The 27255-nt window shown below is 38.5% G+C and overlaps 1 protein-coding gene across 4 annotated transcripts in view; it reads left to right on the top strand.

The window, feature by feature from the left end:
• The window catches only part of SPAG9 (sperm associated antigen 9), a 65888-nt gene extending 39872 nt beyond the window's left edge, over nucleotides 1-26016 (top strand). For 3 of the 4 annotated variants that reach the window (XM_080394087.1, XM_080394088.1, XM_080394089.1), the window contains 22 exons: nucleotides 2049-2106; nucleotides 2681-2833; nucleotides 2920-2971; nucleotides 3398-3528; nucleotides 4756-4812; nucleotides 5684-5857; nucleotides 6542-6671; nucleotides 6949-7041; nucleotides 7319-7486; nucleotides 8269-8440; nucleotides 9464-9691; nucleotides 10449-10644; nucleotides 11480-11602; nucleotides 12158-12238; nucleotides 12749-12816; nucleotides 14062-14210; nucleotides 15362-15533; nucleotides 16523-16636; nucleotides 18407-18445; nucleotides 19315-19491; nucleotides 20281-20418; nucleotides 22299-26016. In XM_080394087.1, coding sequence (XP_080250213.1) covers nucleotides 2049-2106; nucleotides 2681-2833; nucleotides 2920-2971; nucleotides 3398-3528; nucleotides 4756-4812; nucleotides 5684-5857; nucleotides 6542-6671; nucleotides 6949-7041; nucleotides 7319-7486; nucleotides 8269-8440; nucleotides 9464-9691; nucleotides 10449-10644; nucleotides 11480-11602; nucleotides 12158-12238; nucleotides 12749-12816; nucleotides 14062-14210; nucleotides 15362-15533; nucleotides 16523-16636; nucleotides 18407-18445; nucleotides 19315-19491; nucleotides 20281-20418; nucleotides 22299-22414 — 2789 coding nt within the window. In that variant the 3' untranslated portion in view covers nucleotides 22415-26016. The remainder of the gene's footprint in view (nucleotides 1-2048; nucleotides 2107-2680; nucleotides 2834-2919; nucleotides 2972-3397; nucleotides 3529-4755; nucleotides 4813-5683; nucleotides 5858-6541; nucleotides 6672-6948; nucleotides 7042-7318; nucleotides 7487-8268; nucleotides 8441-9463; nucleotides 9692-10448; nucleotides 10645-11479; nucleotides 11603-12157; nucleotides 12239-12748; nucleotides 12817-14061; nucleotides 14211-15361; nucleotides 15534-16522; nucleotides 16637-18406; nucleotides 18446-19314; nucleotides 19492-20280; nucleotides 20419-22298) is intronic. The other variant, XM_080394086.1, reaches the window with a different exon arrangement.
• The last annotated feature ends 1239 nt before the right edge of the window (nucleotides 26017-27255 follow it).

Below are 27255 nucleotides of genomic sequence, written 5' to 3'. Positions count from 1 at the left end.
GATACTGGAGAAGTATTAACATAGAGCAACTTCTGTCCCTTAGCTACGTGATAAATTTGTTTAAAGTCATCAAATTATCGTCAGGACTTCCTGATAATGGATGCTTTGTTTTCCATGGGCAAAAATAATACGCTTTTTAGTATAACGTATCAATCACTGACTTCATTACCGTTTTCTGTAAAACTACTGCTAGAAACACCGGTGTCTGCAAAATGAGCACATGGTTATAACTGCGTTTGTTATGCAGAATGTGTTGGCCTAAAAGCTTCACTCTGTAATCATCATTTCACTTTGAGCTCAACCATAGTACAAATTACTCCATGTTACTTAAGACACGTCTGCATCCAGGACCGTCGGTGTGTTTCAAGCATTGAGGTCTGTTCTTAAGTGAGCATTACATTTCAGTTTGAAGTTCTGTAAAAGTAGTTAATTGGGATTCTCTAATCTGTTTTCTCTTGGGCTGCATACCCAGGGGAATATTCTGGTGTGTATGCTTCTTTCTTAAAAAAAATTCTTTGAAATCTGTTGCTTCTACAGTTAGGTGTTCTTGGCTGCTGCTCTCATAAAGTACATTGTCTGCCTTTTTTCCCCGCTTCGTAACTTATTTTTTTTGCCTTTGCACTCTGCCTTTGTAGTTTTTGTTCTTGCGTAATAAAGGATCCTGAAACCTGTTCGAAGTGATCCTGTGAATACTGAAAATATTTAAAAAGCAATAGTCACTTGAATACAACCTCTTGATGACGGTAGTGTAGGGGATTTTTCCACATTTTGATAAAGTAACAATAACGGATCTAAGTTCCTTCACTATTAAACGGCATTTACTTTTAATTCAGAACTCGGAAGTTCTCAAAGTGGGAACTTTGACTTGCATGTCTGGTTTTAGATACCTTTTTTGTTGTTATCCAGGTATCTTTTACATCTTCTGTTGCCAAAGTTGCTTAGAAGATTGTGTTGATAAAATATTTTAAGAGGCCTCCACCATTAACATATGTTTTTCATTTGTTCTGTTAATCTTGAATTAGCATAAGTTCTGCCATTATCCATGTGGTAATTATTTTGCTGTACAAGATGTAAAATAACTTGCCTGAAAGTTGGGGTTTTTTTAAATCCTGCAAATCATATTACTATAGATACGCAAACAATAGGGTGAGAACTTAACTGCAGTGGTATTTAAATTTATGGAAATTATGTGAAGTTCACTTTTTTCCATAGTAGCATTAATTTGAAACTTCTAGTGAATGGCTTAGTAGTTCTTCCAAGTACTCTGCTTCTAAACTATTTCACAGAAAATGAGCTAGACTTTTAAAAAAGTTACTAATTTTTATAAGCAGTCCAACCAATAGAAACGGTTGTGACAAACTTAACTTTTTAAACATTAGTCTTTTGTATAAATCCTGCTACTAATCACATTGCATTCCACTTCAGATCTTTGGTGGTGGCTTTGTTTTAATTTGCTCTTACTTCGTAAGTCTAAATCTTCTATTGCTCTTCGCTCATTCTACACCTTACATGAAATGTTTCTTGTTCTTGTTTTTGCTCTACATGGAATGCATGGGCTTTAAAGACCATAATTTCTTTGGTAAGGTATCATTTGCTCTGGGGAAATCTGCAGGGCTTTTGCAATCTGAGCTTAATAATTCAGCATGTCTTGTATCTTTAACTGATATACTTTTCTATCTAACATGGTATAAAAGACAGTAGAGCATTTTAAACTTACTGTGGACTAATACTTCTCCAGTAATGCTGTGTCTGTGTTTTGACTTACTTAGTACTGTAACCTCTTCAAAACAGAGTAGGTGGAGGTAGCCACCAGCCTGTGGTTAGCCAGGGTTGCCTTTAGGCTTTAATTGAAGTCAAATTGGGAAGAAGGTGGAGGGGAAAGCTAAATGTAGAAGGTAGGTCAGTCCTGAAACTTCAGATAGCTCACAGTTTTTCTGACAAGTTTGTTATACTTGTAATTCAGCTGGTTTTAGACAATGGCAAAACATAAGTTTTGTAAAAACATCCATTTTATCTGCTAATTTCATGTGTTTGTTTCCTTTGGAAAGGAATGGGTCGTGAGGTTGAAAACCTTATTTTGGAAAACACTCAGCTGTTGGAGACAAAGTAAGTGAGAATGTGTATGTAAAATACACTGACCCTCTCTGTTATTTTGTTACATCTTCAATATCTTCATACACAGAAAGTTGAAATTATACAAATGTGCTTTCAGTTCTAAGAGTAGGGGTGGTACGTCTTTTGAATGTATAGGTATATTTGGCTAAATATATGGCTTAGTTGTATTCTCCTGGAAATTAAGGACCTGAGAAGCGAAAGCTGCTTTTATCCTTGTAAGGCTACAAGAAATGCAGTGCTGTGTCCTAATGAGATCAACTCCCTGGCTTCTCTGTTATGAACACAGCCGTAACAGCAGCAGCTAATCCACTGGGGCACTGTTGAGGAGTTCAACCTCTAAGCAAACTGTTCTGATTTAACAGTACTTTTGTCTAGTACAGAGGTGTGAATGTGTTTGAGCATTTGAGATTTGGGGGGAGAGGGTGTGACCTGGTTTAGAAAGCTGTATCTTTTTACAGCAGCTCTGTGTAAGAAATTTGTAGGTCTTGAAGAATAAAATTGGGCTGAAGCTAAACTATGAGATCACAGTCATCTTTGTAATGGTGTTTTTTAAATGTTTGTGTAGAAATGCACTGAATGTAGTGAAGAATGATTTGATAGCAAAGGTGGATGAGTTGACCTGTGAGAAGGATGTACTACAAGGTGAATTAGAGGCTGTAAAACAAGCAAAACAGAAGCTTGAAGAGAAGAATAAGGAACTGGAAGAAGAGCTGAGAAAGTAAGTTCAATTTTGTGGTTGTGAAAGAGGAAAAAAGCCCAAACCACTGTGGTATCTAATGCAGCTGTGTTTTATTTTGTATGTAGAGCTCGTGCAGAAGCAGAGGAAGCAAGACAGAAAGCTAAAGAGGATGATGATGTAGGTGGATGTGTGTATGTGTATGTCTGTCTGTGTAATTCACAATGGGACGTTAGAAGTTCACGTGCGCTTAGTGAGTGCTACTAAACCTCACCGTTTAATAAGTAGTAGTAAACTTCCTCCTTGTGTAGAAAAGCTAGATAATCTAAAGAGCACAAGTAAACTTAAACTACCCATGTCTAGTTTTCTTTCTTTCCTCTCTGCCCATTGTGTGTCACATTTCTTTTGAAGAACTGTTTTTATTCAGATTATGCTACATACAAAGGATGGGAGGAGAGGAAGGTAAAATGAGTTTTACAAAGCCCCAAATTATTTCGAATCTGGAATTGTGCCCTAAACTGACTCTTATCGGAAGGCAGAGGCTGACTCTGCAAGGCCCTACTGTGCTCCTTTGTTCGTTCTATGTTTGCTTTTTTGTGTGTTCAGAGTGATGTCCCAACCGCTCAGCGGAAGCGTTTTACTCGTGTTGAAATGGCCCGTGTTCTGATGGAAAGAAATCAGTATAAAGAGAGGTTGATGGAGCTTCAGGAAGCTGTCCGATGGACTGAGATGATAAGGTAAAAGGCTCTTTTGAAATCTTTGATAGAGCTCCTTGGATTTTACATGCTTTTTTTCATTTTTAGCTGCAGAGTGATCTGGTCGACCGGTTTTGAGGCCTTAATTGCCCTTCTGCTTGTCTCCTTACCTGCCCATGAATAACTTTTTAAAGTTATGGATTTATCTTGTTAAAGTGGGCTCTTAGTGAGACCCCGTTGAAGATGGTTACGTCATGTTATGTGAAATAAGCATTCCTTGAAGAAACATGTATTTTGGAACAGTTACAAAACTTGGTAATTGTAAATAACATTAATTTGGTGGGCAGGAAAAATTACTCTGTGTATGTGTGTGCACACATACCTTAAAGATGTGGGCCCAGTTGTCAGCTGAGATGTCAAAACAGGAATAACGTACAGTCTTCAGATCGAGTGTAATCCATTTGTAAGGATTTGGGTTGTTCACAGATCTAAAACTGTGCAAGGTTTGTTGTGTGTCAGCAATCAAGATGTGGTGTAATTTGCATCCTGAATATTGAGCTGGCCGAAAGGTATGGTTTTGAAAACAAAAGTCGTCTGCCTCAGACCTCAGCCCAGCTCAGTCTTGTGACATCCCTCCAAGCTGTGGCCGTGACAGTGTCCAGAGGTCCCGGTGTCACTTGGTGCTGCCTGTTGGTCAGGTGTAATAATGGTGTTTAATTTTACCTATTGTCCTCAGTGTCTCTGTGGGCCTTTTTGACTCCTGAGTCTGTGAGAGGAAAAACACATATTCCCAAGCAGGCGTGGCTTGCTTTTCCATAGCTATTGTCTCCTGTAGAAATCCTCTCCTATCTGTAACGCCAGGAACAATCACTTTATCATTTACATACTGTGTTGAAGAATAAGAGATTTTAAAATAAAAAGCAACAGTTAAAATATTAAGAAATAGGAGGCAGAAGAATTTAGAATGGTTTGCTGCTTTCTTCTAGATGTTTACATTGCAGTGTTACACAGATGTGTATCTTCTGTCTGGAAGGCACACACCACTTGTGTTTGTGATGCAAATAAATGTGGATGACGTTTATTATGTAACTTCAGCTCATCCAGGGAGAACTTCAATATTGTGCTCTGATCAGAAAAGAAGTGGCAATGTGAAGAAACAGGCTCTGATACTTTATCCTGTTTTTTTAAAATAAGCGTTACACACTGTTCCATTCCTTTCCTTTTTTTAATTAATGCTTACTCAGTAAACTTGGAATTTATTTCTTGTAGAGCATCAAGAGAAAATCCAGCCATGCAAGAAAAGAAGAGATCAAGCATTTGGCAGTTGTAAGTACTGAAGCACAACTCACTGGCAAAAATAAATAAAAGACCCTAACCAATTAGCTGGCACATTTTTGTATGTTAGCTAATTATCTTTTGGCAGATGAAGATGTCTTAACTGTTCTCCTCTTGTTACCTAGCATGCCAGCTCGGTAAGACTGTTCTTGAAGACAAAATGTATCGTAAGCTGCATCACGTAATGAATGGCTGTGCACTTTGTGAAGTTAAATGCCAAAGTGCTGTAATTTTTTTTCTAGTTGAATATGCACCAGCCCTCTTGTTCTGAACATTTTTCTGGATTCTTTTTATGATGAAAAATAGAAACCTGAATAGTTTGTGTGGATTGCATTTATTTCAGCTTCCTTTTCCTCTGTGAAGTACGGTTTACTGATTGTTAAATTTTCCTTTCTAACTTCAGGCTCTTTAAAACAGTGTTATTCACAACATGAAATTTGTCAGATAATCCTTTTGATGTTGTGGTTTGCTGATAACTATTGTATCTTTTAGCCTAGAAAATGGTGGGGTTTTTAATGTGCTCTGTGCATGAACTAATAAGCTTCACAAAACTGTCTTCCAGGTGTGATGTTCACATTCTAATTTTGTTGGTTCCCTGTAGATCCTCATTCAAAGTGAAGATCCCATTAAATGTGATAAAACAAATGGGATGATAATAGTTTAAGGATTTTTCTCACTGACATGAGTTTCTGTACTTTTGAGAATGTTACTGAGTGTGTGGTGGCTGCTGTGATGTTGGGCTCCAGTTCCTTAGTCTAACTGGCTTGAGAGGCTAGCGTATGCAGTGTTTTGCCTGCATAGTCACGTTTGGATGTATCTTACAAATTTTAACTCTTTTCTTTTCTTTTTTTTCTTCTTCTAGTTTTAGCAGGCTCTTCAGTTCATCTAGCAATACAGCTAAGAAACCAGAACCTCCTGTCAATGTTAAATATAATGCTCCGACCTCGCATATTACTCCATCAGTCAAGAAAAGAAGCAGCACCTTATCTCAATTACCAAGTGACAAATCTAAAGCCTTTGAATTCCTCAGTGAAGAGTAAGACATTTTGGTTTTATACTACTAGATATGTTCTATCGAGTATTTACCCTTGTCATCCTCAGAGATAAATAGCATGCTGCTAAGTGAAGTAGAGTGTTCTCAGGCAGTGAATGTTGATACATAAGTAGTCAACATAGCGCAGGCTGAAATGCGCAGCGGTGGATGAGTACTCGGGGTATCTGGCAGTAGTATTCTATTTGGTAAATATCACTCCCTTACACGAAGGTGCAGTTAGGAGGCAGCACTTGGTACACTTGCATATGTAAGTGTTGTAGCTAAGCAATAACTGTACAGATATTTTAAGTTCAGTGGAAAATCAGAACAACAGGAGTCAGCCTAACAAGTGCCTGTAATTATTTATTTTTCTTTCCTGTGCTTCTTTTTGGCAATGTATCCTTTTGGTTTACAACCTTTAAAGCTTCTAGTAGAGGTACATAACCCAAGTTTATTTCTTTTAAGGATACTGACAACAGCTTTCTGGTTTTGCCTGTCTTTCACAGGTCCATTAGAAATAGCCCTACAGCCCTGGTGTTCTATAAGTGATGTGTGGAAAAATTGGCAATCTCTTTGGTAACCCAGTGCTTCCACAGAGATCTTGTCTATCAAGTTTAATAGCAACTCCCACTACACAAAGAATTCTAAAGAGCATAATTAACAGATTCTTTAATGATTCTTACCTAGAACGGAAGCCAGTTTAGCCTCACGCAGAGAGCAGAAAAGAGAGCAGTATCGCCAAGTGAAAGCACATGTTCAGAAAGAGGATGGTAGAGTGCAAGCATTTGGCTGGAGTCTACCTCAGAAGTACAAACAGGTATTATGCCGATGTTTTCAAATGCAGTGGTGACAACTTCACATTTTGTGAAACTGGAACAGAGAATAGTTTCACAGCTTGTGTTTCAGTTATTCCAGCATCTTTTTTTTGTGTTGAACTTTTGCACTGTGGTTTTCCTTAGACTCCTTCAACTGCAAAACCTTGTAATAGTGTTTAACAAAGTCTAAACAACTGATTCCAAAGACTGTAAGCCTCTTCTAAAGGGAAAAGTTTTTCTGTTTCTTTTGTTTGTGTTTTGGGTTTTTTTTTTGCCTAGGTGGCGAATGGTGGTCAGAGTGACAATAAGATGAAGAACTTGCCTGTACCTGTTTACCTGAGACCTTTAGATGAGAAGGATACCTCTATGAAGGTAGGATATTTACGGTGGTGATAGAGACTTGGACAGCCCATAGCTTGAATGTTTTGGTTTTAGACTCAAGTATTTTCTTTTTGAAATGAAGTATTTTCTTTTTGAGTAGCATAGGTGAACTAGAATTTAATCTTCAGGAGAAACATACATGACCTTAATCATAGTGAATGCCTTTAAATAGACTGCACATAGGTAATTTTGATATTACTTAGTATACTTAACAATGTGTGTCTTTTTTGTTTAACGTTTAAGTGAAGTATTTATTTTTTCTTTCAAGCTGTGGTGTGCTGTAGGGGTAAACCTATCAGGAGGGAAAACACGAGATGGCGGGTCTGTGGTTGGTGCTAGTGTGTTCTACAACGATGTGACTGGTGTGGACGCAGATGGCAACAAGCAGCAAACAGGATCTCAAAGTAGCTTAGATAGACTAGATCAAGAGCTCAAGGTAAGGTCACTGTAAGGCGTGTTGAATACTTTATATGGTTTAAACATCTTTGCCGTCTGTCTCTAGGTTAAAATATTTTGTAATCAGGTTTATTGGTGACAAATAAGATTTTTCTGGGGTGTAGTCATCAACCCAAGATGTTTGGGTTATTGTATCCAACTACAAAGATACTGTGATCCTTTCCTGTGTGCCAGCTTGTTGGCGAAATCTGAGCACCAAATCAGTTTTACATCAAAATAATGCCATACTTATACCAGTGCTGCCTGCTTTAAAAAACTTGTGACAGAACTGTACATGTTATGTCTTTTTTTTTAACAAAAGGGTTTTTTATACATGGCTATGCCATTGCTTAAATGTGTTAGTCTTCATGTTTCCATGAAGAAGCAATGAATGTAATTCATATTAAGGGCATAAACCCAAAGGCTTAATTTTGAAGTGCTTTGGGATATCACATTAATCTGTGACAATGCTGAGTATGATAGCTGGCATATAATGTTTTTACATAGCTTTATACTTGTCTAACAATATAATTGTGCAGTATAATTATTTTCTACATTTTTTTACACAAGTACGAAATACGAGGGGGTTTTTATATTCCAAACACATAAGAGGACAAGTAACAATATGTAATTTTACAATGGCATTTGTAATATTTAACTTGTCACATATTCGTATTATATTTCTGTAGCTGATAATGTAAGAACATACCAGATCAAAGTAACAGTTCTATTCTTGTCCCCCTTCCTGTTGTTCACTTCTGTTCTGCCTTGTTTCTCCTTCAGGACCAGCAGAAGGAGCTCAAACATCAGGAAGAATTATCCAGTCTAGTTTGGATCTGTACTAGCACACATTCTGCCACAAAAGTTATCATTATTGATGCTAACCAACCAGGAAATATTCTGGACAGTTTCATTGTTTGCAATTCTCACGTGCTTTGTATTGCCAGTGTGCCAGGTAAAGACTTAGGACGTTTTAGGTCCTGCTTTTTTAACTGTATCTTATTCACATTTTCTTATGCCATGAAAAAGCGTTTAATTAGTGTGATGAAATGATACTGTAACACAGCAGTAAGATTTAGTTGTAGGGAAAACTATTTGATTTCTACTCTGCTGTTCCACTCTTCAGTCAGCTCTTGACCTGAAGGTAGAACTCAAAGGTAGAGATGTCAGCAACTAAGACTAAGTCTTTTGTCTGCTGTGTTGTAAATTGTGCAATAATGCCATATGTTGGCCTTTCAGACCTCTTCAACCTCTTGAAGGTTCCTGTGGAGGGAATCCTTGTTGCGTTGAGAGTGTATGTGGTTAGTGTACTGAGGGAAGTTTAATAGGAGGATATTATGTTTCTGGAGAAGAACTAATTTTGGATGTCTGGTTTCTTGGCTTACATTTAGAGAAGTCTGTAGCACTAGTTCCGGTGAAGTAGTTTTGTTTAATATGCTCAGAATACAGCTCTGTTCAGTGAAGTTTGAGATTTTGTTCCATTGAAACAATATATAAATTGTAAAATCAAAACAGCATAAAATATAGTAAAATACAATAAAAATTTAAAGACACTGAGAATAGTATTTTAAGCCTTAAAAGTATGTGAGGGGGTTGTACAAAAGAAAAATAGCTTTTATTCCAGAACAAATCTATTGCAGTTAAATTATTCATAAAGATGTAGATAGATATCCCTACGTATACGCACTATGAAATCTAATTGTAATGGAAAATTTATTTGAAATAGAAATAAAGTAGTTGGAAAACTCTGCAGGTTGAAATATGACTTATGACATTCAGATGTGCAGTATGTGTTGATACTACTTTTACTTTCTGGCAGCGTCTTCAATGTCTGCTGATCACATTAAAGTTAGGTTTGTAAGTAGGTACCTGCATGTTGAATCTCAGTTGCTGGAGACTTTGAAGCTTAGTTTGTTATTAGATGGAAGGTGATTTGCTTTTATCCCTAGAAGAAACATGTAAGTTTAATCTCTTTCAGGGGCAAGGGAAACGGACTATCCCGCGGGAGAAGAAGGATCTCAAGAAACAGATCCCAGTCAAGTGGACAAGTCATCTCTGTGTGGAAGTATGACGAGCAACAGCTCTGTGGAAACCGACAGCTTGCTGGGAGGCATCACGGTTGTTGGCTGCACTGCAGAGGGTATCACAGGAGCACCTGTAGCTCACGATGCAAACGGTGGCTCGCCTATGACAGAGAAACAGTCAGGTATGAAAAACTTATAAGTATGCCAGGGATGGCCGAACACCATTAGGTGCAACTGGAAGATGAATGGTGTAAGTATTTCATGTAGTATCGTGTCTGTAAGCGGTGATAACACAAAACAAGCACTCTGTGGGAAATGGCTTATGAGTCTGACATGCTTGCACTGTATAATTGTAACCAAAGTCTTTGTGGAGGTGACATTAAATCGGTATAGACAGTTGCTTCTTTCAAATACTTCTGCAGGAACTGTATTTTGTGCATGGTCTAAAGAAAGTTTTTAAGTTACTTGGTATTTGAAATCCAGATCTTACCAACAAATGACTAAAGAGAATGTAGATATATGCCTTAAATCTGGTAAGGTCTTAATAGAGGTTTAAATGAAGCTGCTTATTTTATAGTAATTCTCAATATTTTCTGTCACATGTCCTTCAGAGCTGTATGGTGATATGATTTTTAACGGGTATGTGGTTGTTGGACGTGTTCACTGCTATTCTGGTTAATTACGGAAAGGGCAGTCTGTGCCATCAGTCACTGGGTTGATCATTAAAGTGCATTTGACACTTGTTGATATAGTGCAACCTACTAAAGTTTGGGTGTTTCTGATCTGATTTTTCTCTTTTTTGGATGACATACAAAATCCGGATTGTGACTGGTTATTATAGCTATTCACTTAAGCTTTAAGTATCAAGTTCTAACTGCTCTAAATAATTGAGAATTCTCTTGCAGATGTTAAAATTTTTTCAATTTTTTTGTTCTGTAGATATTGCAACTGAAAATAATTCAGTAGATGAGAACATTCCGACAGCAGAGGAGGCAACAGAAGCAACAGAAGTCAATGCAGGGACAGGAGAAGACACAGCTGATATTGCACAAACTGGAGTTTACACAGAACATGTCTTTACGGATCCTCTGGGAGTGCAGAATACAACAGAGGCATCTCCAGTGTACCAGCCTAGGTACGTAGTCTCAACCCTCATAACTTGTAAAATGTATTTAAAAAGAAAAACGTAATGCTTGCAGGGAGACAGCATGGGAATGACATGACAACTTTTTTCATGTTAGGTATGTTGAGGTTGATATAGGTAGTCTGTGCTTTGCTTGCATGGAAAGGTCACCTGTGTACAAAGTCTTCTGTCTGTGAACACATACCCCTTGAGTACAGACACCTCCAGAATGGAGTACTGAGCGTCTACCAGTTTGTCGCTAGGTCTTCCCACAGACTTAACATGAATGGTGCTGATCTGGAGATGCCAGCTTAAATTTCCTGTTTTGATGTCAAAATAAGAAAGGAATGAGATTGCTTTCTTCCAGTCAACTGGCTGTTCAGATGTGTGCTTCTTTTCTCGGAGTAGTCAGTCTGTAAGTAGTTACAGGAGTGGAGAAGAAGCCTGAAAGTAATCAGTATTTCAGATCTTCAGGTTTCTTCGCTCTGCGCATACAGGCACAAAAGTATCATACAGGTTGTTTTTTAAGAAGTGTTTCTCTTAACATGTGCCTGTAATGTTGTGACACTTCACAGCCATTCCCCAGAGATACCAACAGTACTGATAGGCTTGAGTGCAACCTGTATTTCCTTGTACAAGTAAATGTACACTTAAAGAAGTTTATTGTTGTTGAGGTTTTCATGTACTTTCATGCACAGTCATTGGTTTCTGTTTAAATACCTTATGTACTTCAAAAGCCGGTGTAGAAGCTAGCAGCAATTGAAGTAAATATGTGGGTTATAATCTGAGTAATGTATGCAGTTTATTAACTGTGTGTTAACTTGTTTTGGTTTGTGTTTTTTTTTAGTACTGATTCAGAGTTATATAAAGATGTTGCAGTTTTGCCAAATGAGCAAGATCTAGTGAGAGAAGAAGCACAGAAAATGAGTAGCCTTTTACCCACAATGTGGCTTGGAGCACAGAATGGATGGTAAGAAAATGCTAATCTTTTTAAAATTTATTTTGGAGAATTATTTTAAACTTGCTTCTTGTGCCTACAGGCCTGGTAACTCTCGAGTCAAGATTAAGTGCAAGAAGACCTCAAGAGAGCCTAAATTTTGTACACTTGGCTGTATTTAGCCATTACAGAATTCAAATGAAGTACTGTAGGCTTATAGTAAGCTCTTTTTGGCGGATAACACTTATCTGCAGGAAAGTTTTGGTTGTCTGTCTTTTTTGTAATCAAAGAAATTGTTATGGTCTGATAATTCCGTAACTTTTGATATTTTATTATTCTAGAAAAATATATTGCCTTTTTATTGCAGATATATCTACAAGGGAGTTAGTAATGTTTTAAGCCTCTGAAAAACCATTCTGCTGCTCATGTATCTTTCTTTCAGTCTATACATAGTTTTCAGTGGAAGATGAAAACTTATTTTCCCTTTGATTGTGGATTTCAGTTATAGGGGTTTAGCTTGTGGGGTATTTTTTCCTGTCTGGTAGACCTTTCCTAGTGCTTTTAATCCCTCCTAATTTGTCTTTGCAGCCTGTATGTTCATTCGTCAGTGGCCCAGTGGAGGAAATGTGTTCATGCCATTAAACTTAAAGATTCTATTCTCAGTATTGTGTAAGTCCTGAAAGAATGTAATGTAAACCATAATGCGTTTTTGTTAAAATACTTGCAAAGTAGTTTTGTATTTCCTCCTCAGCTGTTGGGAATGTCAGTTGCCATAAATGCATGCATGTTCTTTGAGGGGCAGTGGAAAGCGTTTGGGGAGTAAGGAAAACAGAAGGAATCTTGTATCTGTTGGAAATCCTATAGCCCAGATGATGAGCTGTAGCTGTATACTTGGTATTCTTGGTAGCTGTATGTGCAAAGCAGTTGTAGGTTGTGATTCCTCATGTTTTCTTCAGGCATTGTAGCTAGATACATTTCAAGCTTTCTGAACTGGATTTTGACGCCTTGTTACTGTCTGTTCTCTTGAGCTCTGTCGTAGTAATCAAAACACTAGAGCTAATGTGAATATAAAAAGTATGCTGAAATATAAAATGTTTGTCTTTAAACTTGCAGTTTGAGAGATGTAGTCTAACAGTGTATATTCTTGTGCCTCCTGGTTGTTTTTTTTTTTTTCCCCAGACATGTAAAAGGAATAGTATTAGTTGCACTAGCTGATGGAACACTAGCAATATTTCACCGAGGAGTTGGTAAGCATTCTATCGGATCTTGAAACCAGTGCAGTTGTAACAGTATTTAGGAAAGAAATGTGCCATTTATAAATAACAATTTGAAAATGTATTCCCCAATGGCCTTTTTACAGGTTGTCTTTTTCTAGTGTTTCAGTTGCAGTTGCAGGTACCATTTTTGCGCTGTTCTAGTGCATTCCTGGAATTTTTCCTTCCTCTGAGGAGGAGGAGAATGGGCTATATCTGAGCTAAATAGTGAAAAGCCAATTGATAATCTGCTTTGATCGTCACCTCTTTTGCTTTTACATCATGCTCAATAGTCATGTCTTCTGTTTTGTTATTAGTGTTAATAATTGTCTGTGGACAAGTTCTTCAACGAGAATTTTGTAAGCCCAATGAGAATTTCTGCCCAAAACCACTCCTGAATGAGCTCCATTCTTTAGCCTCCAGAGTAAGGACGTGGAGGCGAAGGTCTTAACTATGAGTAACTGGAACTTATCTGTTGGCTTGTTTCCACAGGCTCTATTAATTTGGGTTTTTTTCCTTGTGGGGTTTAAAACCCTGTGCTCAGTATTTAGAAGAAATAAAGGTTGTACAGCACTAATGCAAATATTGAGAAAGATGCATCTAGGGTGAAGTTATGTTTTTTGTGTTCATTTGACATTTTTTGTTGGGTTTTTTGTTGTTGTGTTAGACTCAAACCCCACTGGCTTACAGTCCCTAAGGGTCTTGAGTAAATGTCATTGATCTGTGGCTTAAATCAGTCTCAAGAAGAATTTCTACCTGGTGTTGAGTGACCAAATCTAGTATGCTTTTAGTAGATTTTGGGTGCCTGCCTTCAGATCTTGCAGCAAATTTTAAAACAACTTGATGCCAACATTTCTGTGTTCGGTCAAGTAGCCAGTGCCTAGTGCTTTTTTTGTGGGTAATTGCTTCTAATGTATACTGATACCTGCTTAAGTCAAGCATTTAGCACTAGGTAACTTGTTTAAAAAAAAAAAAGTTTTGATGTGTTTTCCACATGAATCACTGTACAAATTTATTTTATTGAAAACCAAGTAGTGTTTTGGATGTTGGTAGTTTGCATAGCTAGTTGTTGGTGTTTTTAAATGAAGAGCTTAGCCGTAAATAGGTATTGACTTATCCAGATTATTACAGTAATTCTGAAAAATCAGGCTAAGAGATTTGCTTGTACTTTAAAATTATTTTTAAACTCATAGGAGCCTACGTTCTGTTTTGTTTTTTCTTTTCTTTCTGTTTCTAAAGATGGTCAGTGGGATTTGACAAACTATCACCTCTTAGACCTGGGCCGGCCGCATCATTCGATAAGATGCATGACAGTAGTGCATGACAAAGTCTGGTGTGGCTACAGGAACAAAATCTATGTTGTTCAACCAAAGGCCATGAAAATAGAGGCAAGTTAAAATGGTGTTTAAAATAATCATGTTTGAATGCTATCTCATGCTACAGCTCAAACTTTAGAGTAACTGCAGAGAACAGTACAGAAACAAGCAACCAAAAAATTAGTCTTGGAAATACTACTACATCTTTTTGAAGATGTTTTTCATTGTTTTGGAAGACTGTAAGCCATGATGAGACAGTTCTCATTTCTTGAAACCAATTTTTTGGTGGATTTAGTTCTCCACTTCTAGGTTGCCAGGAACTGGAAAGTGTCCTTATGCAGAGCTCGTGAAGGTAGCTCCCGCTTTACTCTCCAGAGCACATGCCTCATGTTCTCCATCCACTTGTAACCTCTGTAATCTGTCTTTGCATACTTCAGAGGTTTGTAAGGGTTAATCTTGAATGTACTCTTCCTCCAGTTACAGAAGTTTGTTTATATAAGGTGTGTGAGCTGGGGTTGCTGCAGCATTGTGTGCGTACCCAACATCTCAAGTACAGAAAGTGGCTAAGGTTCCTGAAAGCCATTAGCTGTATTAATACTTCAGCTTCTGCTAATTGGCCTGAGATGAGCCAGACCTTTGGAGGGTGACTGCTCAGCTCTTCTGAAAATATCAAGCACCCAATTAATAATCTATTTCTGTGAAGGTGACTATATACGCATAGAGATATATATATATGGGGAAAATGAAATAAAGGAATTCAGACAACAGTGAAATTGTTTTGCTGGTGGGTAGTGTGTATTTTGCACAGGTGAGTCTGTATGCAAGAGCAAGACTTGACAGAAGTAGGAAGAAAAACACATTTTGGGCATGTCTGTCTTGTGCTGTGACGGGAAGACCTCATACCGAAAAGGCTCCAGGTTAAATGGAGAGGGAAGGCAGAGCAGGCTGGGACGTGCTGTGTAAATGAAGGCATGGTAGGAAACTGTGGCTTTAAGATCACACTCCAGGGAAGGGAATCAGCATTTTTACTGTTACTTTACCAGCATCATATGGTAATTGTAACTAAGCTAAACACTGTATCTGCTAGTTAGCTAGATCCTGCAAATCAGAGGGTTGTAGCTGATGTAAGGAAACTGCCAGTGTTGCCAGTGTAGGGTAACAGGGAAGTGTTTCTTACTCTTCCGTTTGTTCCATCTTCTAATTGAAAACCCAATCTTTTGTAGAAGTCATTTGATGCACACCCCAGAAGAGAAAGCCAAGTGAGACAGCTGGCATGGGTGGGTGATGGGGTATGGGTGTCTATTCGTTTGGACTCCACCCTGCGTCTCTATCATGCGCACACGTACCAGCATCTACAAGATGTGGACATTGAACCTTATGTAAGCAAAATGCTAGGTAAGTTGGTAAGAAAAACTGTATTCTTACACCTCTTGCAGTCTGGAGCTTTCTTTTCCTGTTATGGATCAGGCAGTTCTCACTGCAGACTTAACGGGGAAGGGTGGGTGGAAGGCTAGTCAAATCCTGTTTGTGAAAACTTGAATCTGGGAGTAGAAGCCTAGGTTGGTCTGTAAAGCATGATGAGGATGATCAGTCTTTTGATGCAGTCTGTTGATCCTAGCTGACATCTAAGGTGTCCCTAAAAACTCAGAACTAATGAGGAAAATGGTGGTTGGGTTGAGCAGGCATCAATAGAGACACTAAAATCTTTTTTTTACTGTACTGATGCCTTTTGTAAATCTGTGTGGAAACAATCTGTTACTTGTCCGGAAAAATTGCCTCTTTTTCCAAGAAAATAAAAATGCAGAATAGCAAATTTCTGTTGCTATTGGAGCTAATAAGCTTTCTGATTTTTTCATTAACGTTTTTATAAGAGCAGTTTGACCCCCTGCGTAACACAACAAATACAGGTAATTGGGCCATGGGAAATACTTCACAAGTGACTACTGTGCCGTTGTGCTTAGCTAGTTAGCCGCCTTCTGCTGTCCTCGTAGTGCTAATGGATGAGAAATTAATTTCAATGGATGAGAGACCATTATCTTACATCTGTAAGCTCACCTTTTTTTTTTCTTAATGTTTGAAAAGCTGCCCTGGTGCTGTAAACCCCAAACTACTATATCGTGCAGCGTTATGGAACCGTTATACCTTTTGTGCTTTCTTACAGTTAATGTTAGTCTCCTTCTGTATAGGTTCTCAACTTAATTAAGAGTGGTTTAGCCTCTTAGGTAATCTTTACAACTTAAATATACTCCTGTACCTTGTTTCTGTTTGAAGTGGGAGGGAATTACTTGTCTGCGTGGTTTGGGAGTTGGAGTTAAGATTCTCTGTTGTGGAACTAAAATTATTCTTGCTCATAATTTTTGATGAAAAGCATCTTTTGTTTTTAGGTACTGGTAAACTGGGATTCTCATTTGTGAGAATCACAGCTCTTATGGTGTCTTGTAATCGTTTATGGGTAGGAACAGGAAATGGTGTCATCATCTCCATTCCATTAACAGAAAGTAAGTAAAATATGAATGAATAGCACTGTGCAATATGCTGTAGACGCAAAAAGAGAATATTAAACGCCATTCAGATGCTTGCTAATGGATAGAGAGCTTTACTGCCAGGTCCAAATCTTCAGGTGTGTTAGATTAAGCTTGTGTGATGTCTGGCACCTAATCTGTGTACGTGGTTACAGTTACTCTGTACAGAAAAGCACATCTCCAAAATCTCCTGTATTCAATTCAATTCAAGCAGTTGCTGTGACTTGAATGAGAGACACTTGGAAGCCTTAGAGGTGTTATGAGCATTAGCAGCATTTATAGAAGCTTATTGCGTGTTAGGGATGGCTTTAGTTTTCTAATAAATGTTATTTTTGATTGCCATATGATTGCCAAAGTAGGTTTTTGTTTAATTCGAGTGAATTGGTATTGTTGCTAATAAAATTTCATTGGCTTTAGTTCGTGAGAATTCATCACACAACTAGTAAAAGGACTGGAGTAGCAGTAGTACTGACTGCTTTAAAGGACCTGTTCCAAGTTACAGGAGTTGTAAACACGTTCCACAAATAGGGCACTAACTTCTAGGTAAAATTCCATTAATGCAAATCCTGGTATCTGCTTGATAACAACCCCCAAACTCTTGTCACAGGCTGAACCTACTTGGGGGTGGGAGAGGAAGCATTCAGACATGGGCAGTTGAACCTCAGGAGAAGGGAACAGTCCAGTTCAAGGGCAAAACAAATCTTAAATAAGTAAAGCTTGGGAAGAATCTGTGTAAATTGATTGCATCTAAAACAACAACAAAACAAAACCAAAAACCCGAACACTTGTGCCTGAGACTAATGTTAAAACACATGGACAGAAGCTTCAGAAAATAAAATACGGAACTTTGATAGTCCTAGTTGTGCTGCTATTATATAGGTCATAGTACAGTCTGACAGGTGCAGTTTCAGGGTAATTTAATAGAAAAAACGCTTCATGTTGTATCTGCTTTGTTGAACAGCACATACATGCGTTGTTTCTCATACTGTTCCATTACATTGTCCATCCATTCAGTAAATGTCTTTTTTTTTGCATTGCATGAATGTACTGAGGAAGGACAGGCTTCCTGTCATGAATTTGAAATAGTTTAACTCATGCTTTCAAAAATTATAGCTCTTAATTCGTGTCAAGCTTAATTTAATGTTTCCAGAGGAGTTTGTTTTAAACCAGTAGTGAATGTGAAAATAATCCCTATTAAAGCTGTTCAGTTTCATTTCAGTTTTGTTAGTTGCTCATGAATCAGAACAACCGTCCGTGGGTAGCCTGACAGTGGGTTTGAGAACCCTTGTTACACATACTCGTGGTTTTCAAAAACAGTCACATCCTTGCATAAGCAATTGCGTATCTCAGTTCCCTGGGTCTCAATAGCAGGACATCTTCAAGATCTGCAGATGATGTTTCAAAAGGGCACTCAAAAACATGAGTCGTTTTATATTATTTTGGTAGCCTCCTGCCAAGGAAAGAGAGAAAGGGGAAACGTTGCTAATGAAAAATAAACTTCACAGTGATAAAGCACGTGAAAGTGGCAGTGCTTTCGTTGTCCGTTTTGTACTGAGACTTTTATAACAAGATGCTGTTCTTTGTGACTTTATTGAATCTTCTGTAATAAGATATTTGCTGGTTTTAGGAGCTAAAATTTTAAGCTCTACCTTATCAAAAACCAAAATATGAGCGGTGGGTTCTCATTAATCCTTCTCCTCTACTGTCATACCTATCCATTTCCCCTTTCCTCCTTTCTCACTTTAGCTGTAATCCTCCACCAGGGACGTTTACTGGGGCTGAGGGGTAAGTGCAGATCCTGAACAAAAATCTATTTTCAGGCTTCTAATAGCCACTTCGAGGCTGTTTCCCACTCCTTATAGATTTACCCTTTGTATGTTCCTAAATGTTTTTCCACTTGCAGTTACTGCATTGCAGCAGTTTTATGTTTGCTAAATGGCCACCAATCTGCTCAGCAGTTTAGTATATCATCCTGTGTTGCAGCTGAACTTTCATACAGACTTTGTTTTTCTTCCAGCCAATGTGATACCATATCTTATAACTTTGTCATTAATCCACATCATTTACTGTCTTGTTACAAATCACTGTTTCTTTCACTACTTTGATAGTCTTTGGAATGGAGATGGCTTGTATGTCTAGCATGAGTACTTCTTTGTTTTAATGGATTTTAAAACTTCTCAGTAAAAACTAGATGTAGAATTATAATAGGGTAGCTCCTTCGTGCCCACAGGTGGCTATATTTAGAGAATTTTTGCTGGCAAGGGGATACCCTACGATTAGTTGGAATGAAACCGTCTTTAATTATATGTTTAAGTACATTGAATTTGCTCATACTGAAACACATTAGAGGTACTTATTTTCTATGAAAGATACAGTCCTTTCACAAATTTATTTTTTTTCCAAACGTAGGATATTAAAATCTGGTGTTTATGCTAGACTAATAAGAATCCTGCTCCATTTTCTGATGTACTTAAAATAACGAAGCATGCAATCTTTTTTCTTTCCAGCTCTGTCTTGAATTGGCATTGCTGCCCTCCTGTTTCATTTTTATCTAAGTTGGCTTTAGCTTTTAGATGGTACCATAAGGTTTCTTAACAAATAACCGTTTCTGTAATTTGTATTTTCAAGTAGAAAACACTTCTCTTCTTTTACAGCTAATAAAGCAGCAGCAGGCTCCGGAAACCGTCCGGGGAGTGTAATACGTGTATATGGCGATGAAAACAGCGACAAAGTGACTCCGGGAACCTTCATACCATACTGTTCAATGGCACATGCGCAGCTTTGCTTCCACGGGCACCGTGATGCTGTTAAATTCTTTGTCGCAGTACCTGGTGAGGCTCTGTTACCATTCTTCAGAGGAAGTTTCTTTTTTGCCCTCATTTGTTTAGTTAAACATAGTGTTTAGGTAAAGATACCACGTGTATGAAACCATATGTTCAGAAACAATTCATTATGTTTTATTCGCAAGACTTGTCTGGTTCCTAAGCGCAGTATTGCTTAATGGGAGGAAAAGGGTTTGGTCACAGAGAAAGAAGTGCTTTGCTTCTATCTGGAGAAAAGGTACTGTGGTGAGTGTTTGCTTATCGAGAAGCCAGTCAACTGCTAATTAAATGTAAGGTCCAATTTAAGATTCTGACATCTTGCAGGAAGGATGAACTACTGTGGGAGAAGTCTCCAAAGGAAAGATTCAGTTGAAAAAGCTTGAGTTCCCTAGAAGCTGCAGTGCTGGCCGATTAACCTCTCGGCGCTTCTGTGCACCTAGTGTGCTGGAAGTAAATGACAGACACTTGCTCAATGGGCTGACCTGCGCTGAATCATTTCAGTCGTGTGTCTGAAAGTCTTTAAGTCTGTTTCAATGTCATTCTCTAGATCTGCATGCCAGTGCTGTGAGGTCTACCAAGAGCCAATTAATCTTTTGATTTCCACGGAACTGACCTGAACAGGTGCTTCATCCTTTTAGAGAGATGAAATTGGAACAAAGCTAGCTTTCTGTCCCTTGCTGAAGAGATACTAGATTCTAAAGTGTATCGTTAGGTGTTAAGTATGTCATCCAATGCCCAAATACAGGTGGTGGTATTCTGTGAGGTGTGGCATAAAAATATATTCTGTTTTTAATCCAGGTCAGGTCGTTTGCCCACAGAGTAGCGGTGGAACAGAGCTAACAGCTGATAAATTGTCCCAAGAGTCCTTCAACCAGAATCCCTTAAAATCAATGCTGGTGATAAGTGGTGGAGAAGGATATATTGACTTCAGAATGGGTAAGAAAACTTAAGCTTAAAATCAGTTGTAACCTCTTCATATCGAAAGGTCGTTAATCATGTAACTTCCATGGTGATGGCAGGGTGCATTTGTGTCACCAGTAGGTATATCATCCCTGCTACGCAAGTGTGAGGATAAAGTGTCTCTATACTACCACCCACCCCTTCAGCTTCTCCTCCTCCCAATAAACAGTGACCTGTGAGATGACTCTGTAAAAAGATTTATTTGAAACTGCTTTGGAGTCCAGCACCACTTTACCATTTATGCTTTTAGTCTTACTTTGATGGTTAGTCTTCTGTCTCAGACTGCTGGAAAACATGTCCTCAGTTACTTAAATATGCAGACTGACTATTAAAAAAGTAATGTATTACATGAAAAACACTCAAGTTACAACTTACTCATTTTTGAGTGAAACAGGAAAAAGGAGTTCACTGATAACTTTGCCCTTCTTATTATGATCACTGCTTTTTTTGGATAGCGCTTTTGCATGATTTAGCCCATCGAAGATATCTTGTGTAAACATTTTTTTATATAGAATTTAAGCTTTTGGGGAAATATAATGAAATGAGAGTGGCTGTGGTTCTATGCTTAGAATCTGCAGCTGGAGACCTTGACAAGAAGTGCATTAAAAGGAGTCACAACTCCTAGACCTGGTCTTGACCTTTTGTCTAAATCTGTCCATAGTGTTTTTCAAAAACAAACAAACAAGAAAAAAACAAACCACAAAAACCACTACAAAGAAAAACCCACGAAGGCCAGTCCAAATTCTGTCATTCCCACTAATCAAGGAAAACCAAGTTCCTGCTGGTAACCTCAGGTGGAGTTAAGCGGGAGGCAGGACTTGAGGCAGTTTTGTACCACGCTGTAGTGAGCACTAACTCTGCACTTACTCCAAGCAAGCTGGTATAGCCACGTACCAGATGTGCCTGTTCTGTCCTTGTGGCACGATGCAGAGCCGTGACCATAAGCATCAGCGCTGCCCTGTATTAGCTCAGGCATTACCACGCTGGTGCAGCAAACCGGCTCGAGAGCAATTTCAGGCTGTTCTATGTTTAGATTCCTCAGACCTCCAAAGTAGTCTAACCAGAAAAGCAGCCAAACTGTGACTTGAAACCTTCCTCAAGTTGTAGGTCAGTTCCCACTTCATCTGATTAAACTGATGTTCTTCTGTTAACCACAAGACTGCCTCCGTATTGATGTTTACGACTGTCTACGTGCAGTTCTGTGTAGTGGTTAGTCTGGCACCTTTGATCCGAGTCAGCTCGTGTCACCAAGAGTTCAGACGCAGTTACAAAACTGCTCTTCTCTTTTGAAGACCAGTAATGGAGAATTAAGGCTGCCGTGTGCCAGCACGTGCGGAGCTGGGGCAAGCCGGGATAACTAGAACAAGTGCAGAGAAGGGAAAGGTTCTTCGCAGACGTGAATCTTGCGTCGTTGCACTTGTGCTCGATGACCGCCTTGTTTCCAGAGCACTTGATATGGTTTATGTGCCTGTGCTAGCACACTTGCTTGTAGCATAACGATCTCCAGCTCTGCCTGGGAGGTACTGCAAGTTCGCAGATGAGGTTGTTTCTCTGTCTCCAGGATTTTGAAGTAACGATGTGTTTAGAATAGGGATGCTTGCAAAATTGCAGTTAATATTGGGGGCTAGAACTGAAGAATATGACCATTGGAATACGAGGCTCTGAGATACTTATGCAACAGACTTTCAATTTGTAATGTATATATTCACAATCTTGAGTATGCTTTTATATGGTCGTATGGCAACTACAGTCTTACACAGTGTTTTTGTTGATAACCTGGATGTCACTTGTCTTGCTCCATTCGGCGTTAATACTGTGTTTTATTGTCTGCCTGAATCAAAGCTGTTGTTTTTCAGGTGATGAAGGTGGAGAATCTGAACTCCTTGGAGAAGCTCTACAACTTGAACCTTCTGTAGCCAAAGCTGAGAGGAGTCACTTGATAGTGTGGCAAGTAATGTGTGGCAGTGAGTGAGCCTGTAGGATGCAGCTGGAGACCTTAAAAAAAGAAAAAGAAAAAAAAAAGGAAAAAATAAAAAGCTTCTGCATGTTTTTTTTTTATTTTGTGAAACCTGTTTCACTACATGATGTTGAAGCATTTCTTTGCTGTTTAACTTTATATTGCAAATCTGTCATACCTTTAACTATACAGGAATTAGCTTGTGCTGTTTTACTGCACCCGTGTTACATGGAACAGTATAATGAAATCAGATCTTTCTCAAAACTGGTGTGCACACCATAGTAAGCAACTGAGACATTAGTTTTACTGTATCACAGCAATCTAATGTAGTTCACTTCTTTGGTAGTCTCACTTGAATTCAGCTTTATTACAACTGAGCATCATTTCACTGTATAATGCATTGAGTAAAACAGCAAAGTTATTCCCAGAGTATCAAAAAATGGACAAATTAAAAGATGGATTATTAAGACTCATCCAAATATTCAGAGAGGGCTAAAGCAAACTGTAAATTTCTGCTTTTGTTATCAAACCTGGAAAATCTTGCTTCCATAGTGTATACGGTTTAATTTGTTACATTCACCGGAATTTCGGGGGGGGGGGGGGGGGGCGGGGGGGGGGGGAAGAGAGAAGATTGTATAGGAATTTAGATGACAATATCTAAATAAAATCACATTTTCACTATTGAACCTTAAAGTTTGAGAACTGCTGCCCTCAATAATGAGCAATTTCGAGCATAGTGTTTTTCCATTTCCCTGACATGGAACAACTCTGTTTCCAAAGGGTATTCTTAAGATGATTTAAATTTGAAAATTAACTATAAAATTCCTGAGCAGGGGATATGTTTTGTTCTTTTCTTGTCTTAACTCCTTATGTCCTAAGCACTAGAATGATGATCTTCTCTGCCTAGCTGGTCAAACTCATGAGGCACTATGTGTGTGAAGGTTAGAGACCTGGATTAGAGCATGAGAAAAGACTGAGATTGTACAGGAAAAATGCATTCTGCCCAAGCAAGATTGTAAAGGAACTTTAGTGCCAGATAATTAGGTACAAAAATGTATTTTTTGTATTTGCATACCCCAATTTAGTAAACAAAAAAAAAATGTAGTGACAATGTTAGCAGGTAACACTAAGATTGAATAAATTGGTGGAAGTCAGGAGACTCTAATATTAGGCTGACATTCTGTCTACTCACCATCTATTTTTTTAACCATAAGTGTGAGTTGAAGATTGTCTTCCTTTTACATTGAATTTCCTACATTAGTATCAGACCTAAGTTAAACACTTCATGATTTCTGTACTTCAGAACATTTTAAAATCCAGATTTGCTCTTTCATTTAGTCTGTGGAAAGTAAAAGTTTTGAGGGGTTTTAATAAACATCCAGCATTTACCCCCAAAAGGCTGGGACTGTCCTATTCAGATTAGCAGAGAAATTTAGTAACTTGGTTATGTGAGAGAACTGAACAGTTTCAGAGGAGTAAATAGAGAAACACTTTTTTAAAACTGCCTAAACATTTTTATGCAATAGGAGCAGTTCTGGTCTATCAGGCAAGCATGTGTTTATATATTTTCTTAATTTTTTAAATGAACACATTTAGCTGAGGTCTATTGTGTAAATATATATTTAGGCAGCTTTTTCAAATGCATATCATAGCTGATAAACCAGAAAATCTCCATTCAGGTCTATTGGTTAGATTTATATGTATAAATACTTTTTAAGCGACATATTTTGTACACAGCTGTTCCTCTCGTAAATATGTATTTAGGACATGAACTATGTAGTAAAAATCCTTATTAAAGATGTCTAATATCCTGGTAGTATTTTTCTCTTCAGAATGCCAAAAGTGATGAGAGCATGTTGTTCATAATTTGCTTTCCAAATTCATCTTTGACGTCACAAAGTACTTTGGCTTAAATATAAAGTCTGGGAGCTTTTGAAAAATTACAGAAAGTAAACTGAGTAAACACTCTTAGAAAGACCTATTTAAAACTTACATAGACATGTACGCTGAACCCGAAGCATGTCGGAATTAACTTACAAAATTGGATGTCTAAGAAAAATGCTGTCTAAACTTTTACTGTTGTGCAGAATCTTCACTGTGAGCGGTGCAGTTTCATTGCTTCTCCTGCCATTTTCTTAAGATATTTTTTTTTTCCTCTTTGGAAAAAAAAGTCTCCAAAGCTTTTACTTACTGGTTGATTGTCACATTCTCATGTTCTCAGAAAAAAAGCGCACAATCCTGTTCCTTGGTTCTTGTATAGCATTTTATTTGTAATTGGTGATGAGCTGTTTTCTCTGAACGGCTTTACTGCTATCAAATAGAGCGGTTCGACCTGGCAAGCGTGTACCTGGTCTTTTGCCAAATATATCTGGTCCACCGTGCCATTTTAGTCACCTCAGTGGACCAACTCCTGCAAATATTTGAGAATGATTGTTTCTGTCCAAAAGTGGAAGGGTTTTAAGGAAAACAATAGGTTAACTGTGTACCACTGTGGGTGTAGATAAAAGGCATGTGCACTTCTCTTGTATTTCTCATTTAAAAACTTTATCCCCTGTCCTAAGGTACAGTAGATTAAACGGGTCCCTGTTGTCATCGCAGTGCCCTGGGATTTGTAAACTTTACGTAAGGTCGCTCTGAACGGTGAATAAAGCACGTAAAACCCCAGGCATCGCGATGACAATACACTCCTGCAAATCCGTCTCAAGAATGTGTTTATGCATACACTCATGTGATTAAAGCATCATATAAATAGGAGCTAATCTCTTGATAGCTACAGCTTGTTAATAGTTTGGAAACATTTCGAGCACAAAATATGCAGCACATTACTTGCCTGGGTAAGGGTGTTTGCATGGTAAAGGTGAAATGCGTTGTATAAGCTGCTGCATCGTCCATTTCTTGTAAAGGTCTTCCTGCGTTGGATCAGATAGAGCTGGCAGAGCGTAGACACTTTATCATAGGCTGCCTTAGTAACAAACAAATGTTAAATCTGTTTTATTATACTAACTGTTCTAAAGAACGTGTGTCTTTTAAAATGCTGTGTAACTGAATATTTATTTCCATGTGAGTATTATAAAAGTTACCAAAGGATTAAACCTGACTTAGCACTCTTGAAAGTGGCCCTGTTGAGACAGGGTCTTGTGAAGGCCCTGCTCTGTAAAACAAGACACGGTAAACTCGAATACAGTTCTTTAGGGAAATTAAATGTTTTTTCTAACAGGGTTATGCCATATTGTAACAACCTATGTTGCACCTCAAAGCATTTTTCTATACACTAAATGTGTCTCCCGCCCTCTAACAAGATTAAGTTTCCTTTATTAATTTTGTTGATGCACATTTCTCAATCTTTTAAACATATATTTTAAACATTTTATGGTCTGTAATTTTTGAAAGTTTTGTCTGTTGGACACTTTACGCTGAATTTTACTTGCCTCTGTAATCTGAGATGGATACTACAGCGTTAAACTTGCTGTCTGTTAAAACTTGAGGCTTCTTTTCTGTGAGCAGAAAAGCTCATATAGCAGTGTAGTTATTTCAGTATTTATTTCTATTATTGAATCCATGGGGTTCAGAATGTAACTTTGTACATGAAATATATATAAATATGTATATGAAACATGCATCGGATTGGTGTGTTCTTTGTAGTCTCACGTTAAGCTCAAAGGCTTTTGATGCAGCCAGGAGGTGTAACACTTGGGTGGTTTACTCTGGTAGCCAAATACTGCCGTCGTAAATACGGGTAGGAACATACTCAAGGCAGCCCGGAGTTAGCGTGATCCTGCTGTCTTGTCCTGGGCGTAAGGAAAAACTCTGGAGAACCACTTTGCTCCCTGTCTGGCCCTCAGACGATGCCCTGCGGTCTCTTGCCTTGGTCTCCCAACCTGCTGGCTCCTAGGGCAGGAACCCGTAGGAGATCCGTGCTGCTAAGGCGGGCGGACGGGGGCTCGGTGACAAGGGATTTCTTTGTACTACAGAAAAAGAATACTTGGCCAGAGCCAGGTTTTAATTTTTTTCCTGGCTCCTCTGCTGTTTTCTAACCGCATTTATCCCAGCAATTTATCTTGATTAGTACGTAACAAGTGGCTGCGCCGCTGAAAATGCTTGGTTAACCTTTGTTAGCACGGATGGGGGTGGCCCCCTCCCTGTGCAATCGGAACTGCCCCCGCAGCCAGGGGCACCGTGCCCCTGCGGCTGTGCCAGCCCGTGGAACTCCTGCTTCTCTCTGGTAGTAAAGGCCCTCGTGAAGGTGTTGCTTTTGAGTACCCCTAAGGATGCAAATACTTTATACTTGCATGTGCAAAAATAGCTCGCACAATGCGTCCTGTTACCAGTGTTGTACCAACCTGAAATTTTATCATCTTGCTGCTTAAAAATACGTATCTTTTTGCTCATTTACTGCAGTTTTCTTGCAAGATGTTTGCCTCTCCAGCACGGACTTACTAACAAATTTCCTTCTTCTCGTAGTGTTTATTCTAGGGATGTGCCATCACCTGCGCGTCGCAGCGTTGCACTGTGCTAAGACAGTGTGGGTATGTATTAAATGCAAAGGAGCGTCATAACTCCATACTCTGGAGAGGTTTAGGCTCTTCTGGCAGCCCTGACTACCCCTCAGGTCTGCAGGTAAGTAATTTTTCAGGTCTTGGATTTCGAGAGAAGTGTTAATAGAATGGTGAGCCTAGGTTTAAGGTGTTACAAATGCTATTTGGAGAATTTTTAGGCCGTTATAAATACCCAAGCCCTTCTGTAATGAACGTTGTGATAATAAGAAAAGCACTCACAGTTTCTGTAGCAGATTTTTAAAGTTACCTTGGTTGTATCAGTCTCCTATAAAAAGAGGTGTAATAATCATACAGGAAGTG

This window comes from Falco punctatus (assembly GCF_963210335.1).
Source record: "Falco punctatus genome assembly, chromosome: 1".
NCBI classification, from domain to species: Eukaryota; Metazoa; Chordata; class Aves; order Falconiformes; family Falconidae; genus Falco; species Falco punctatus.
This window is presented reverse-complemented; position numbering and strand designations above follow the sequence as displayed.